At 41.8% G+C, this 14,540-nt stretch overlaps 1 protein-coding gene across 6 annotated transcripts in view; it reads left to right on the top strand.

The window, feature by feature from the left end:
* The window catches only part of LOC129769468 (uncharacterized), a 565,408-nt gene that overhangs the window by 489,496 nt on the left and 61,372 nt on the right, over window positions 1-14,540 (top strand). For all 6 annotated transcript variants that reach the window (XM_055771806.1, XM_055771799.1, XM_055771792.1 and 3 more), the window contains one exon: window positions 6,389-6,637. In XM_055771806.1, the coding sequence (XP_055627781.1) occupies window positions 6,389-6,637 (249 nt within the window). The remainder of the gene's footprint in view (window positions 1-6,388; window positions 6,638-14,540) is intronic.

Below are 14,540 nucleotides of genomic sequence, written 5' to 3'. Positions count from 1 at the left end.
CGCGCGATCAACACATTCGCGGTTCCCCTGCTGACCTTCAGTTTTGGTGTAGTCAAATGGAGCAAAACTGACCTAGAGGACCTTGAGAGGAGGATGAGGAAAGCATTCAAAGAGGCCGGAATGCACCATCCTCAATCGGCACTGGATAGTTTCACTACCACGCAAAGAAGGGGGTCGTCGACATTTCTGCACTGTGTGTTGCCCAGGTACGACAACTGCGCGAGTACTTCGCAGAACGCGCCAACCAAAACGCGCTATACCGGGCTGTCTGCGCCGCTGACAGACGATACAGCGCTCTGCACTTGGCGCAAGCGGAGTACCAACTAAACTGCAATCTGCAGACAGTGGAGGAGAAGATTGCAGCTTGGAAGCAGAAGGCAGTGCATGGTGCCCACCCCCATCAACTGGACCGGCCACACGTCGACAAGGCCGCATCTAATCTGTGGCTAACGCGTGGTGAACTCTCTTCAGTAGTAGAAGCCGACATGATAGCCATCCAGGACAGGATAATGCCGACGAGAAACTGCAGGCGGTACGTCTGGCATCAAGACGTTGATGACATTTGCCGGATGTGCCATCAACCAGGTGAAAACATATGGGAGGCTGTCCCGTTTTGGCCAACGCAGCCTACACCGAGCGCCACAACAACGTGGCCCGTATTGTTCATCGACAACTGGCGCTCCAATGTGCTCTACTGGAAGACAACGTACCAAACTACCGGTACCTGCCTGCACCTGTCCTGGAAAATGACCGTTTCAAGCTGTACTGGGATCGCACTGTTCTGACCGACCTCTCGATCCACCACAACCGCCCAGATATAATGGTTTACGACAAGAGCGACCGCAAAGTCACCATCATCGATGTCGCTATTCCACTGAACCAGAATCTGGAGGAGACCCACGGTCGCAAAATCTGCAAGTACCGACCATTGGCCGTGGAGCTCAAAGAACTGTGGGGGCTAAGGGAGGTCCCAAGAATTGTTCCAGTCGTTCTCTCTGGAACTGGAATTATCCCGAAGACACTTCTGGAAGCGCTAAAGGTGTTGAACATCGAGAAGGAATTGGCCGGCATCCAAAAGTCGGTCATCCTTAGCACCTGCGCGATTGTCCGACAATTCCTCGGTCAGGACTAAAACAGCACGAGCATGCAGATACGTGCATTCCGCAGAGCCTAGTCCCCCTTTGGCATTCAGAAGCCCGGGGGCAGGTGAAAATTCTGGCTAGGTTCGCCTAGTTAAGAAGTGAGATAAGTCTGCTAAAAAAAAAAAAAAAAAGCAGCGATTCACATGCGTCGATACGGTCAAAGATGTTTTTTTGCGTCAACGTGTGTGGCCTCAGAAAACGTGTGTGGCCGTCAGAAAAGCACATGTTTTTCAATCATGGCAGCTTGAAATCTTCTCGATTCAGTTTTATGGGTCTACCACAAGGCTCCTGCCTAAGCCCCCTCTTGTACAGTTTTTACGTTAATGATATAGATGATTGTCTAACTAGAGACTGCACGCTGAGACAACTTGCAGACGATGGAGTTATTTCCATCACGGGTACTAATCCCGCCGTTATGCAAAAACCCTTGCAAGATACCCTGAACAATCTGTTCACGTCGGCTCTCAAGCTGGGTATCGAATTCTCTACGGAGAAAACCGAAATGGTCGTTTTTTCTAGGAAGCACGAACCCGCCCAATTCCAGCTTCACCTATCCGGCAAAGCGATCAGGCACTCGATGTTTTTCAAATACCTTGGAGTATATTTTGACTCCAGATGTACCTGGGGAATACACATTGCGTATTTGGAACAGAAATGCCAGCAAAGAATCAATTTTCTCCAAACAATTACCGGAACATGGTGGGGTGCCCATCCAGGAGACCTCATTCAGTTGAACAAAACAACGATATTATCAGTGTTAGAATATGGCAGTTTTTGCTTCCGATCAGCTGCCAGGATTCATATTCTCAAGCTGGAGAGAATACAATATCGTTGCTTGCGTATAGAAATGGGGTGTTTGCATTCGACACATACGATGAGTCTCAAAGTCTTTTCAGGAGTACCCCCGCTTACTCTTCGGTTCACAGAATTATCCTACAGATTTCTCATCCGTTGCAAGATCATGAATCCATTGGTGATTGATAACTTCGAAAATCTACTCCAACTGACTCCTCAGTCATGTTTTATGTCTTTATACCATGAGTACCTTACCCACGACGTGCACCCTTCACCAGGCATCTCCAACCAAGTTTGCTTCCCATACTTCTGCAATTCCTCTGTCACTTTTGATCTGTCCATGCGACAAAAAATCCATGGAATCCCAGATCACCTACGCTCCGATTCTATTCCTCCGTTATTTTCGGCTGAATATGGGAAAGTTAGATCTGATAAAATGTTCTTTACTGACGGTTCATTCAGAAACGGGTCCACTGGCTTCGGCATCTTCAATGAAAATTCCAGTGCCTCTTTCAAACTCAAAGATCCTTGTTCCGTGTATGTCGCTGAACTGGGTGCGATATATTACGCATTAGGGATCATTGAAACATTGCCCATCGACCACTATTTTATTTTTTCAGACAGTCTCAGCTCAATAGAGGCAATCCGCTCAATGAAAGTTGATAAATGCTCATCTTATTTCCTAACAAGAATAAGACAACTATTGAGTGTTTTGGTCGAAAAATTATTCAAGATTACCTTAGTATGGGTTCCCTCCCATTGCTCGATTCCGGGGAATGAGAAAGCGGACTCGCTAGCTAAGGTGGGCGCTTTAGAAGGCACACTTTTTGAAAGGCAAATTGCTTATAATGAATTTTTCCACATTCCTCGTCAGTATACGCTCGTAAGTTGGCAGCGCATGTGGAGTGGTGATGAGTTCGGTCGTTGGTTACACACGATTATCCCTAAGGTCTCGACGAGTGCATGGTTCAAGGGATTGAATGTAGGTCGTGATTTCATTCGCGTGATATCTCGGCTTATGTCCAATCGCTACAACCTAAACGCGCATCTCTATCGCATTGGGCTCGCAGCAAACAATCTTTGTGATTGTGGCGATGGCTACCACGACATCGAGCATGTTGTCTGGTCGTGTATCCGGTTCCATGCTGCTCGCTCTCAGCTCTCTAGAGCACTGAGAGCAAAAGGCAGACAATCGGATATCCCCATCCGGGATATCTTAGGTAGCCGTGATCCTGATCTTCTGCTTCATCTATACCTGTTCCTCAGAAACGCCGATGTCAACGTTTAATGATGTTTCCTTCGTTGTGTCCCCGTTTCATATCCCTCCTATCCGATCGATAAACTTTTACTTAGTCGCGGCAATACATACACACACTCTTTACAGATACACGGGCCAAAGGTTGTGCAGTCCACTGATCATTCAACAAGAGCCAAAGGTTGAACCGCTCATGACAACTCTACACGAGCTGATGATTGCGCCGGCTAGTGACCATTCTATCCTGGATTCATCGAGTCGAGAAGACACACCACGTTAGATATGGGGTACAGACTAGAGGGGCGTTGCTGATTAATGGTCAGCTGCATCCCAATAGGAAGTATCCCGTGTCGGGCACACGTACAGAGCATCGAAGACTGCAACATACCAATTATGAGAACACTTATAATATTAACCTCGAGCCAACCGCGAGTAATCGGTTACATATTACTAACATAGTTGTAAGCAAACATTGTCGAAATATTGAACTCCCGGCCCCGTTAGGCTAACGCCATATGAGCCTTAATAAAAATATATATTTTGGATAAAAAAAAGGCAAAAATGCATCTCAAGCTGCCAATAAAATTTGTGCAGTTTATGGACCCGATACAGTTTCCATTTTCACCGCACAACGATGGTTTCAACGTTTTCGTTCTGGTGTAGAGGTCGTCGAAAACGCGCCACGCTCCGGAAGGCCTGTCGTCAAAAATTGCGACAAAATCGCTGAATTAGCTGAGAAAGACCGGCATAGTAGCAGCCGTAGCATCGGCCAAGAGCTGGGGATAAGTCATCAAACCGTTATTAACCATTTGAAGAAGCTTGGATTCACAAAGAAGCTCGATGTATGGGTGCCACACACGTTGACGCAAAAAACATCTTTGACCGTATCGACGCATGTTAATCGCTGCTGAATCGCAACAAAATCGACCCGTTTCAGAAGCGGATGGTGACTGGCGATGAAAAGTGGGTCACTTACGACAACGTGAAGCGCAAACGGTCGTGGTCGACGCCCGCTGAAGCGGCGCAGACGGTGGCCATGCCCTCATTAACGGCCAGGAAGGTTCACACACACGAACACACGGTGGAATTGTCAAGGAATAATCTATTATGAGCTGCTTCCCTATGGCCAAACGCTCAATTCGGACCTGTACTGCCATCAACTGGACCGCTTGAAGGTAGCACTCATGAAGAAGGGTCATCTTTGATAAACATAGGCCGCATTGTCCTCCATCAGGACAACGCCAGGCCACACACTTCTTTGGTGACGCGCCAGAAGCTTCGGGAGCTCGGATGGGAGGTTCTTTTGCATCCGCCGTATAGTCCGGACCTTGCACCAAGTGACTACCACCTGTTTTTGTCCATGGCGAACGAGCTAGGTAGTCAGAAGTTAGCCACAAAAGAAGCCTGTGAAAATTGGCTATCCGAGTGTTTTGCCAATAAGGAAGCGAGCTTCTATAACAGGGGTATTATGAAGTTGGCATCTCGTTGGGAACAAGTCATCGAACAAAACGGCGCATATTTGACTTAAAACAGATGATTGTAACTAATTTTATGAACAAATGAAAATTCAAAAAAAATACCGCAGGACTTTTTGACAGCCTAATATATAAATAGATATGTGTTCGAGCTGTAGTGGAATCCCAACAATATGTTTTATTGTGGAAATAGAAAAAATGGTCATCGGCGTGTTGCGTTCAATTCTTTTCTATGTATAAAAGTAAAATATAATTTTTATTTTAAAAAGAATCCGGCTAAAATTGCATGATTGTATTAATAGGGGAAGGAGTTCGGATCTTCTCCCCGCGAATCTCAGTAATGGCGTTACCTATCAATTTGTAGTAGTGTTGAAGTAAAGGTTTTTCAGTGCCTCAAAAAAGGAAAAAAATACAACCCTATCAATAATGAAATCAGCAGTATCACATAAATGAATAGTTTCATTAAACATAAAACGGTCGTTGTACGTTTGAGGGACTAGATAACATCAAAAGGCTCATTGTAAATAAAAAAAATGCAGACAGTATGCTGAACATTTGACACTGCTCTGAAAGGAAAGGGTATGATGTAATACGAAGGGAATGCACTGGTGAAGCTTACGGAAGGAAGCGAGCATCATCTGTAAAAAACTGGTAGCCGGATGATCTGAAAACTTGCACTACTCACATCAGGCGTAATCTCCTAAGCTAAGCTAACAAAAATTTGATTCGTCAAAAAAACGCAACATTCTATGGAGCGACAGATGTAAAGTATTGTTATTTTGCTCATATAGTAAGCGCATATTTATGAAACGTTCCCTCGGTATTGTATCCTCACCTAAACTTTACCTTTACCAGCTAAATATGACGGTGTAAAAATCATGGAATGCAGTTGCATTTCATTCAGCGATGCAGTCTTCTCTTATTGTTTTCCAGGAATTCTGAACGCTGTTGGTACGCTAATCCTACAAAATATCATGTTTAAATACATGTTAAAGTAAATGCCCATGAAATGAGGTTCCCAACGGGACAATTATCCTAAACATACGAGCAAAAATGTTGAGTTTCAAGATAAATTTATATCTGATCCAAAACATTCAACCCGAAACTCCGCTCGTAGATATTATTAATTTATTTTTCCTGGAATCATGTCGCAACTCTGAAGCGAAGTGTTTATGAGTTGAGAGACATATAGATTATCATGACAAATTCCCAAAGAAACGGAGCCCGGAAAAAGTTTATACTATTTAGAACTGTTTGTCTTTTCGCAAGAAAATCACAATATCCAACCAACAACTATCCGGCTGTGAAGGACGTGAATTTCAAACATAAACACAAAAGCACAACAGTCTCAAGAGAGCTATGCATAATAATGAAATTCACTTTACCCTCTGGCAGTGGTCTGCGAGTGCCAGCCTCCTCCGAATTTGGCAGCGGAATTCACATACCCCGAAGGTTCACGTTTGCAGCATTCCCCTTTGTAGAAGCTTACAAAAACGGAACCAGTGACATGGATGCAATGAGAGCGTAAAACGTTGCCCGAATGAATAAAAATGAATAAATTAAAAATTCTTCCTTTCCGGTGAGGCAGACCGCGTGCCTAGTATTCACCTCCAGCCGATTGTGTGAAGCTCAAAGTGCGGATAGCATTCCAAACTTTGAATGAATATTTAGTATATATATTGCTTATGTATGTTTGTTTCTCTCTATTTTGTTTTCCGCAGTTGCGCCGGTTTGCGCTTCCAGCAGTATCATGATCGTTGGTGCATCATTGGACGAAACGGTTCCGGTTCCGTGCCATGTAGCTGCCGATCCGCTGGACGTTTCGTTCGACTGGAACTTCTCCAACAGTGGCGAGCGTTTTGAGGTGACCAGCGGTCAGTTTAATCTGTTGCAAGATTTTCACTCCTCATCGGCGGACGGATCCCTGGGCGGGGCGCCATCGCTATATGACGGTGCGGACGAAAGCACAGGTGAGTGATGGTGCAATCGTTATACCAATACTGGACAGATGTGTGATATTGTCTGTGAGCCGCATAGGAAATGACCCAAACGATTCATGAAACAGAAATCGTGATGAAAAACATAGTTTATGTGATGATTTATTACAGTTACCTAAGAAAAAGAATAAAATATTGTTGGACTTGTGATCAAATATACCACATACGAAATATCTGTTGGTATATGAATTTATTTTGTTTCAGTGTGAATCCAATCCATCTATCCATAAGACGGATTTCACGCCAACTCGACCAGATGTTGGCATAACCCTCTCAGAACTTAATGAAACTTTCTAGGCGTGAACTGCCCATGTTTGCATAGGAGACGTAATCATCAGCACCATTAGTGTTGGGAAAACGCATTTTTGTTGTTTTTTGGCCTACAATCAATCGTTTGAACATGAACATTTGTCAGTATAGCTAGACGTAATCACCAGGTTGCTCTGTTTGTAGCGTTAGTATTTACAATTCCGATAATAGTCAAAACGTCTCCGTCGGAAGTTGCAGTTGCTATTGGATAAAATCGAAAAGGTTTGAAAGAAATTTAGTGAAATGTCTGGAAAAGGTGCTCTGGATTTGTTGCGAGTCTATGCCAGTACTTTTTTCCTGAATACTCTAGGATATAAAAAGAACAGCAGGTTCGCATTTTTTCAATTATTTGAAGGTGTAAAGGCAATCTGCAATGTTGGTAATTTTAGCAACGTGATTTATCGATATCACGATCAATCGCATAAAGATGGTGGAGTGATTTACTCCAACAGTATGAGTAAATGCTGAGTGTGTGGAATAATTCGATGTTGAATCCGAGGAGTTATAATCCTAAGAACCAATATTATTTTAATTTTACTACTGATCTGATTGTTTTATTAGTTTTCCGAAAATTTATCTAGACTGACATATGGAAAGGGTTAAATATTTTTGACCATTTTTTTATATTTCTTTTTTTACTCAAAAATGGTAAGTCCTACAAAACAGTGTTCTATGGAAGAGTTTTAGAAAAATAATTGAATTTTTAGTAAAAAAATTTTTTTTTGAAATCCTACTCTGAAAAAAATCGATTTTAAAAACTAAAAGTCGATTTTCTCAAAATGGTCATCTCAGATTTTGATGAAATGGTAGATGAATGATGAATAAATATTTGCCCTACAACTCTGCCATACATTGCTTCCATATATTGCGTTGTGCATATTTAAGGAAAAAAGTTTTTCTAAAAAAACTTTTTCAATATTTTATTGAAATTAAGTTTTTTTTCAGTGTTGAAAGCCAACCCAAAATAAAAAAAAAATTAATAATAATAATAAAAATGTTTAATGAGTGTTTAAAAGACCTCTATATTTCAAATCAAATTTAATAAAACTAATGACATTTTTTGACATGAAATTTATTTTTATTCATCTGATCTTATACTATGTGCATTTTAACTTATATTCTTAGAGATACAATCATCATATCTATCCTATTTTTTCATTTTTATCTAACATTTTGAAGATTTCGGGATGATCATCTACTGAATTTGAAAACTTTTAGCTGCGATTTTATGTTCATCTACAGGAATGAAGCAATGCCATTTTTGTATTCCCGTTATTGTTTTCGCGTGATTGAATGGTTCCTAAAGCTCACTTGCCTTTTTCGTATGCTGTTCTTCGGATAAGTAACATAATTTCAATTGCGTGATACATTTGTCATTTTGTTTAACTGCCCTATCAAAATCAAAATTGCACTGAAAAAAGAAATAAACTTAATTTCAATAAAATATTGAAAAAATTGTTGTTAGAAAAACTTTTTTGTCGTGAATATGCAAAAGTTGCAAAGTATGGAAGAGTTGTAGGGCACATATTTATCTATCATTTCACCAAAATCTGAGATGACCATTTTGAGAAAATCGACTTTTAGTTTTTTTAAATCGATTTTTTTTTTTCAGTGTAGGATTTCAAAAAATATTTTCTCAGTATTTTTTTCTGAAAATTAAATGATTTTCCTAAAACTCTTCCATAGGTCACTTTTTTGTAGTACTTACCATTTTCGAGTAATTTTTTTTAATAAAAAAATTGCCAAAAATATTTTGCCCTTTCCTAAGTTTCCTAAGCCTAAGTATGCCAAATTGCTTACTAGGTAAGGTCTTCACGCCCAGAAAGTTTCAATATGTTCTGAGAGATTCATGCCAATCCCATAGACGAGTTAGCGCAAAATTCGTCATAAGTAAAATATACGGAATTTTATATAATCCTACGTGTTTTTGGTTTTTGGCATATGTTGTTTCGCTTCCTTCAGAGTCAAATTATACCCTAATATCTTGATGTTTTGACGTGGGACTACGTCTAACCGGAGTATATGGGGGTAAAATGAAAACCTAAACACAGAACATGCCGGGAAAAATGAAAGATTCCGAAAGCTTATAACTCGAACATTTCTTACTTGATCGGAAAGATGTTTGCATCAATCGATAGAGAATTTTTCTACGCATCTATCGCAATGGATAAAATGTTATTTTTCAATAGATAAACAATCGAATAACTGAAAAATGTTACGCTTTCCCCAACACAGCCATCATAACCAAGCAGCCTTGGGGAAATCGGCATTGCAAATGCATGAAAGTATGGGGATTTTTGTTCTTACCGAAATGTGTTCCTTAACACAGACTTCAAATCCAAGCAGTGTTGGAGAAATCGGTATTACAAATACATGAAAGTCGGGATATTTTTGCTCCGACCGATATGTGTTTCCCCAACACAGACCTTAGAACCAAGGTGTCTGGGGGAGTTGGCATTGCAAATGCAGTGGAACCCCGATTATCCGCAAGCGGATGATCCGCAGTGCGGTATATCCGCGAAAGTAAATTTCCTAGTAATTCTATGGACTTTGTTGAATTTGTTAGTGTTTGCATCTCAGTTTCAGTCATTTATTGCGTTATTCGCGTTTTCCGTGATCCTGATAGTCTGGCCTAGCCAGACTATTCCGCGAATAATCGGGGTTCTACTGTACATGTAAGTAATTTTTCTTCCGGTTGAAATGTGTTTCTCTAAAACAGACTCCAAATTCATGGAGCGTGGGGGAATTAGCATTGAAAATTCATGCAAGTCGAGGGTATTTTTGTTCCGACTGAAATGTGTTTCCCCAACACAGACTTCAGAACCGAGGTGTCTGAGGAAATTGGCATTGTAAATACATGCAAGTTATTTTTGTTCCAACTGAAATGTGTTTACCTACTACAGACTTCTAAACCAAGGTGTCTGGGGGAATCGGCATTGAAAGTACATGCAAGTCGGGGGTATTTTTGTTCCGAATGAAATTTGTTTGCCTAACACAGACTTCTAAACCGAAGTGTCTGGATAAATCGGCTTTGCAAATAAATGCAAGCTGCGAGTACTTTTGTAGTCGCTTGCCTTTGTGCAAACTAGAATATATTACCTTAACACGGTCTTCTAAACTTAGGAACCTGGGAAAATCGTGCAGACATTAGAGGCGAATGAACTTTCAAATTTAAAGCCTCTATGGTATTATTACAAAAGCGGGTACGAACACAATGCTTTGGCTCTGTTATTTAAGATTGCTCTGTTTATATGCAGCCATCTGATTTTTTAGACAAAGTTTTGAATTTCTGCCAATCAATGAATACAAAGACCGGAGCAGAATCTTACATTTTGTGGAGATTTTCCCAACGTGAGATCTAAGAATCAAATAACTGTCTAGTGTGAGTTGTAAGTAGACCACTTCCCTGGACCATCCAATAAGTGAGTCACCGAACCAAATTCTGACGTTATCCATCGGAACAAGTCTAGAGGATCTTGAATGCGTGATAGTCTGAGTCTTTGCTACATTGATACTAATTTTCCAACTGGTGTAATATTCTGTTAGCAGATCCAGACCCCCTCCCCCCTGCAATTTGCAAGTTCGAGCAGCGATGACGCGACCATCATACAAAATAGCGGTGTTTGCACAATATTCCATCACCGGGAAGCGGTAGGATGACGCAGTGTAAATGTTATACAAAATGGGCCCGAATACTTCCTTGAGGTATACCTGCACTTATATTGAATTGCTTTGAGCATGAATTGTACACAAGACCATCGTGCCACACATTAATGAAGGCCATTGCTGTCGTCTTGGGCCTTCCCTTACGGAAACCATATTGTTCCTCAGGAAAGACACCATAATCATCGATCAAAGCAAGAACTCACGTTTGGATAAATTTTTCGAACGGCTTAGAGAGGACAGAGAGCAAGCTGATGGGCCGATAGCTCTAAGGGATAGAAGGAACTTTTCCCGGTTTCAGAACTGGAATGACTTTAGCTAGCTTCCAGACTGAAGCAAAGTAGCAAACCTCCCAGCATCTATTAAATATTTTCGCTAGAAAATCATATGAGCCGTGACTCATGTACCATGGATCCAGTATGAGCTCATCAGCCGTGACTCTTACTCTGGAATTAAGTTGTCAGAACATTCAACCACGGTGACCCCCTCAACCACATCATGCCCATAGGGACTAGCAACGTTTTGTCCAAGATTGTCAGACAACACAAATTGTTGTCTCAACACATTCACTTTTTCAATGGCATTCAATAAGAAACTAACTTCACGAGAATCCTCAGACAAAAACAAGGGAGGGATGGGTTCAGGTCTCTTTTTTAATTTTTTTTTGTCAAGGACCAAAAGGGCTTAGAATGGGAGGGATTTGTCGGAGTTTCTTTTGGAATTCCCTATTCCGCAAAACCAAAATCCTTTCTCGGATTACCCTAGTGAGATTATTAAACATTTATTTTTTATCTCGGTCGCCAGTACGCTGGTATTGGCACCGGTAAGTGTTTCTGAAACGTATCAAATATTTTGTGGTGCTGTCAATTTGGAGAGAGATACTCACCTGATGTCGTTGGACCGGGACCTAAATGTCACGAGCGATAGCAATCGCTTATTGTAGGGATTCCAGCGCCTGATCAATATCTGTAGTGAATTCTAAAGACCGTTTGAAGAACTTGGTGCCGAGCATCTTAGTCACTGGCTATGATGAATTTTACCCGCCGGGTCGTCAGCTTGGATAAATCGCTCCGGAATAGAGCAACCGTACCATTTCGTATGCTGGATTGTATCGGACCTGTGTTGCATGCCCAGTTCTGGCAACACGGGCATCGTCAGTTTAGCGATCATGTGTGCCAGGCACTCGGGAAATTTTTTGCCATCTTCTCAGCAGGCAGTCACCGTTCAGCTTCGGGCGGTATCCTACTATCCCGCTGGGCACACGTTTTGGCGTCCTTGCCAGGAGCGAAGACTAAACGGTATAATCGGAAACCGTCTGATACACATCAGTCTTCTAAATTTCATGAATACATATTACTTCGCAGTAACGTATTGAAACTCAAGATTAGGGGTCATATATGAACCCTTAGAGTGAGATAGCAACTAAACACCCGAATGACTGTTGAGTCATGTTGACGGAGAAACTGCTGGAAGAAGTAAAAACTCATTTCCAATTGAATGCGAAGGTGGATTTGTTCACAGTCCGCTGACTATCCTCAGTTAAATATGACATTGCCGAGCCAAGGTTTTCTGTGAAAGAAAATACACTGAAACAAAAGCCACAAGCATTTGTTCCTTTCGTTTTTTTTTATTCAAGTCTGTTTGTCTTTTTTCGGAGAAGAGAGAAGATATGTGACATGCCCAGTTCTGGCAATACGGGCATTGTTGGAAAACGACGTGATCTGGAAGGCTGAAACTATTCTGCGGCTTCAAGTGTGGTTCGACTAGCGCAACCATGTCAATATTTTTGGTACGAAGAAAATCACCAAGTTCCTCGCGTTTGCCTGCTCAGAGCTGTCGTTCCAGAGTTGGATGTTGATTATGACACTTGGCGAGTTTGGTAGCCATCTCGTCGAAGATATCGAATAGCTGTTCCATGGTGTATTTGTCCGTCGTTAGAATTTCCTCGCTCATTCCTTATCGCTGAGAGATTCTGGTCGTTAGATTCAATTGACTTGGACCAGCTGATGGAGAGGAACTGGAATGAGTAGCAGCGGTGATTTCTGGCGGTAGTGGAGCGAAGCTACATGAGCCCAGCTTAGGTTGGTCGGTGTAGAAGCAGATGGTACAGAGTTGTTGACGTGTAATACAGCATAGTTCTGCACATTTATCACTGGTGGCGGCGAGAGGATGTTCCGCTTTCTTCACGGTTCGATGTGGATGTCTTCTTTCGAATTTAACGACATTCTTCGCGCTTAGAGGACGAACAATCTGTGCATCGGTGATCGCCCTTGTAGTTGGCACAATTGTTTGCAGCTTTGCCATCCGGCTGACAATCCGTGGTGATGGGATAGTTGGATAAAGGATAAAACACTCACAATTTCTCGTATCTACTCAAGAAAGTACGGCGAGTGCTTTTCCGGCCACACTGAACAGATAGCTTCGATAGAGCTAAAACTATCCATCACAATGTTGTCGGTCGTGAGGCGGCGCTATCCAACGCTCAGTGTATCGCCGCCGATTCAGCAATATACACTGAGCAAGGAAACTGAAGATTGTGGGAGGGGCTAAAAAATTCGTAGAACACTCCAAATTCTGTGGACTCGTTCATAGAGGACCCGTCATTAAAGTACATATTATCACAATTGATACGCCCATACTTAATATCGATGAATATTAGTACAATCTCCGATCGACGATAATCTAGAATTCCATGGAATTCCTGCTTCATCAACAGATCAAAATGCACAGAACAATTTATGTACACTCAGGATTTTTTACGCGGTTTTTTTACGTGGATTTTCGAATTACGGCGGTTTTTTATGCGGATTTTCCAATTAACGCGTTTTTTTACGATACGGATACGTACCCCCCGCGTAAAATAAAACGTGGGTGTAGTCAGAAAATCAAACGCGGAGTATATGAAGAAGAAACAACCCTCATGGAGATGAATTCATGAACTAATGAATCCAGAGTGAAAGAATAGTTCGACCAGCTGTTTTCGGATCACCAATGGGTTCGTAACCTTAGACCGGATGAAGAACTGAAGAGATGATTCGATAGCTTCGATAGAGCTAAAACTATCCATCACAATGTTGTCGGTCGTGAGGCGGCGCTATCCAACGCTCAGTGTATCGCCGCCGATTCAGCAATATACACTGAGCAAGGAAACTGAAGATTGTGGGAGGGGCTAAAAAATTCGTAGAACACTCCAAATTCTGTGGACTCGTTCATAGAGGACCCGTCATTAAAGTACATATTATCACAATTGATACGCCCATACTTAATATCGATGAATATTAGTACAATCTCCGATCGACGATAATCTAGAATTCCATGGAATTCCTGCTTCATCAACAGATCAAAATGCACAGAACAATTTATGTACACTCAGGATTTTTTACGCAGTTTTTTTACGTGGATTTTCCAATTGAAGCGGTTTTTTTCACGCGGATTTCCCAATTGACGTGGTTTTACCAGTGAAATACTTACTCACTCAGAGCATATAACGGTAATTAGTGCTTGTAACGGAGATTAGCGCTTATGAAGAAAAATTAGTGCCGCACCTTATCCCGATTCTTATGTGGATTTTAGGTGTTGGGTAACGGGGAGCTCACCGGGCGGTACAACGGGACGGGTTTTTTTTTACGGGTAGCGATTCGTGAGCGTCTTTCCCTGTCTACTTAGGACGGTCGAACAGTGGTACTGAGCGTGCATCGTCAGTAGAGGGCACAAATCCTAAGGGAATCTTCTAGCAACTGCAGATGACCTCATTCGTGAGTAAAACCGAACTTTAGCTACCAGTAACCAACGAAATTGCAGAAAAAAAAACTACGGGTTTTCGGAAGCGAGCAACTCTCAACTTTTTACTTCCGTTTCACGTGAAGATAGTCCCATTTGATATCTATCATTAGGTGACATGGGG

The sequence above is a fragment of the Toxorhynchites rutilus genome, chromosome 1 (genome assembly GCF_029784135.1).
Source record: "Toxorhynchites rutilus septentrionalis strain SRP chromosome 1, ASM2978413v1, whole genome shotgun sequence".
Taxonomy (NCBI): domain Eukaryota; kingdom Metazoa; phylum Arthropoda; class Insecta; order Diptera; family Culicidae; genus Toxorhynchites; species Toxorhynchites rutilus.
Note: the sequence above shows the minus strand (reverse complement) of the source record. Positions and strands in the feature narration are given on the sequence as shown.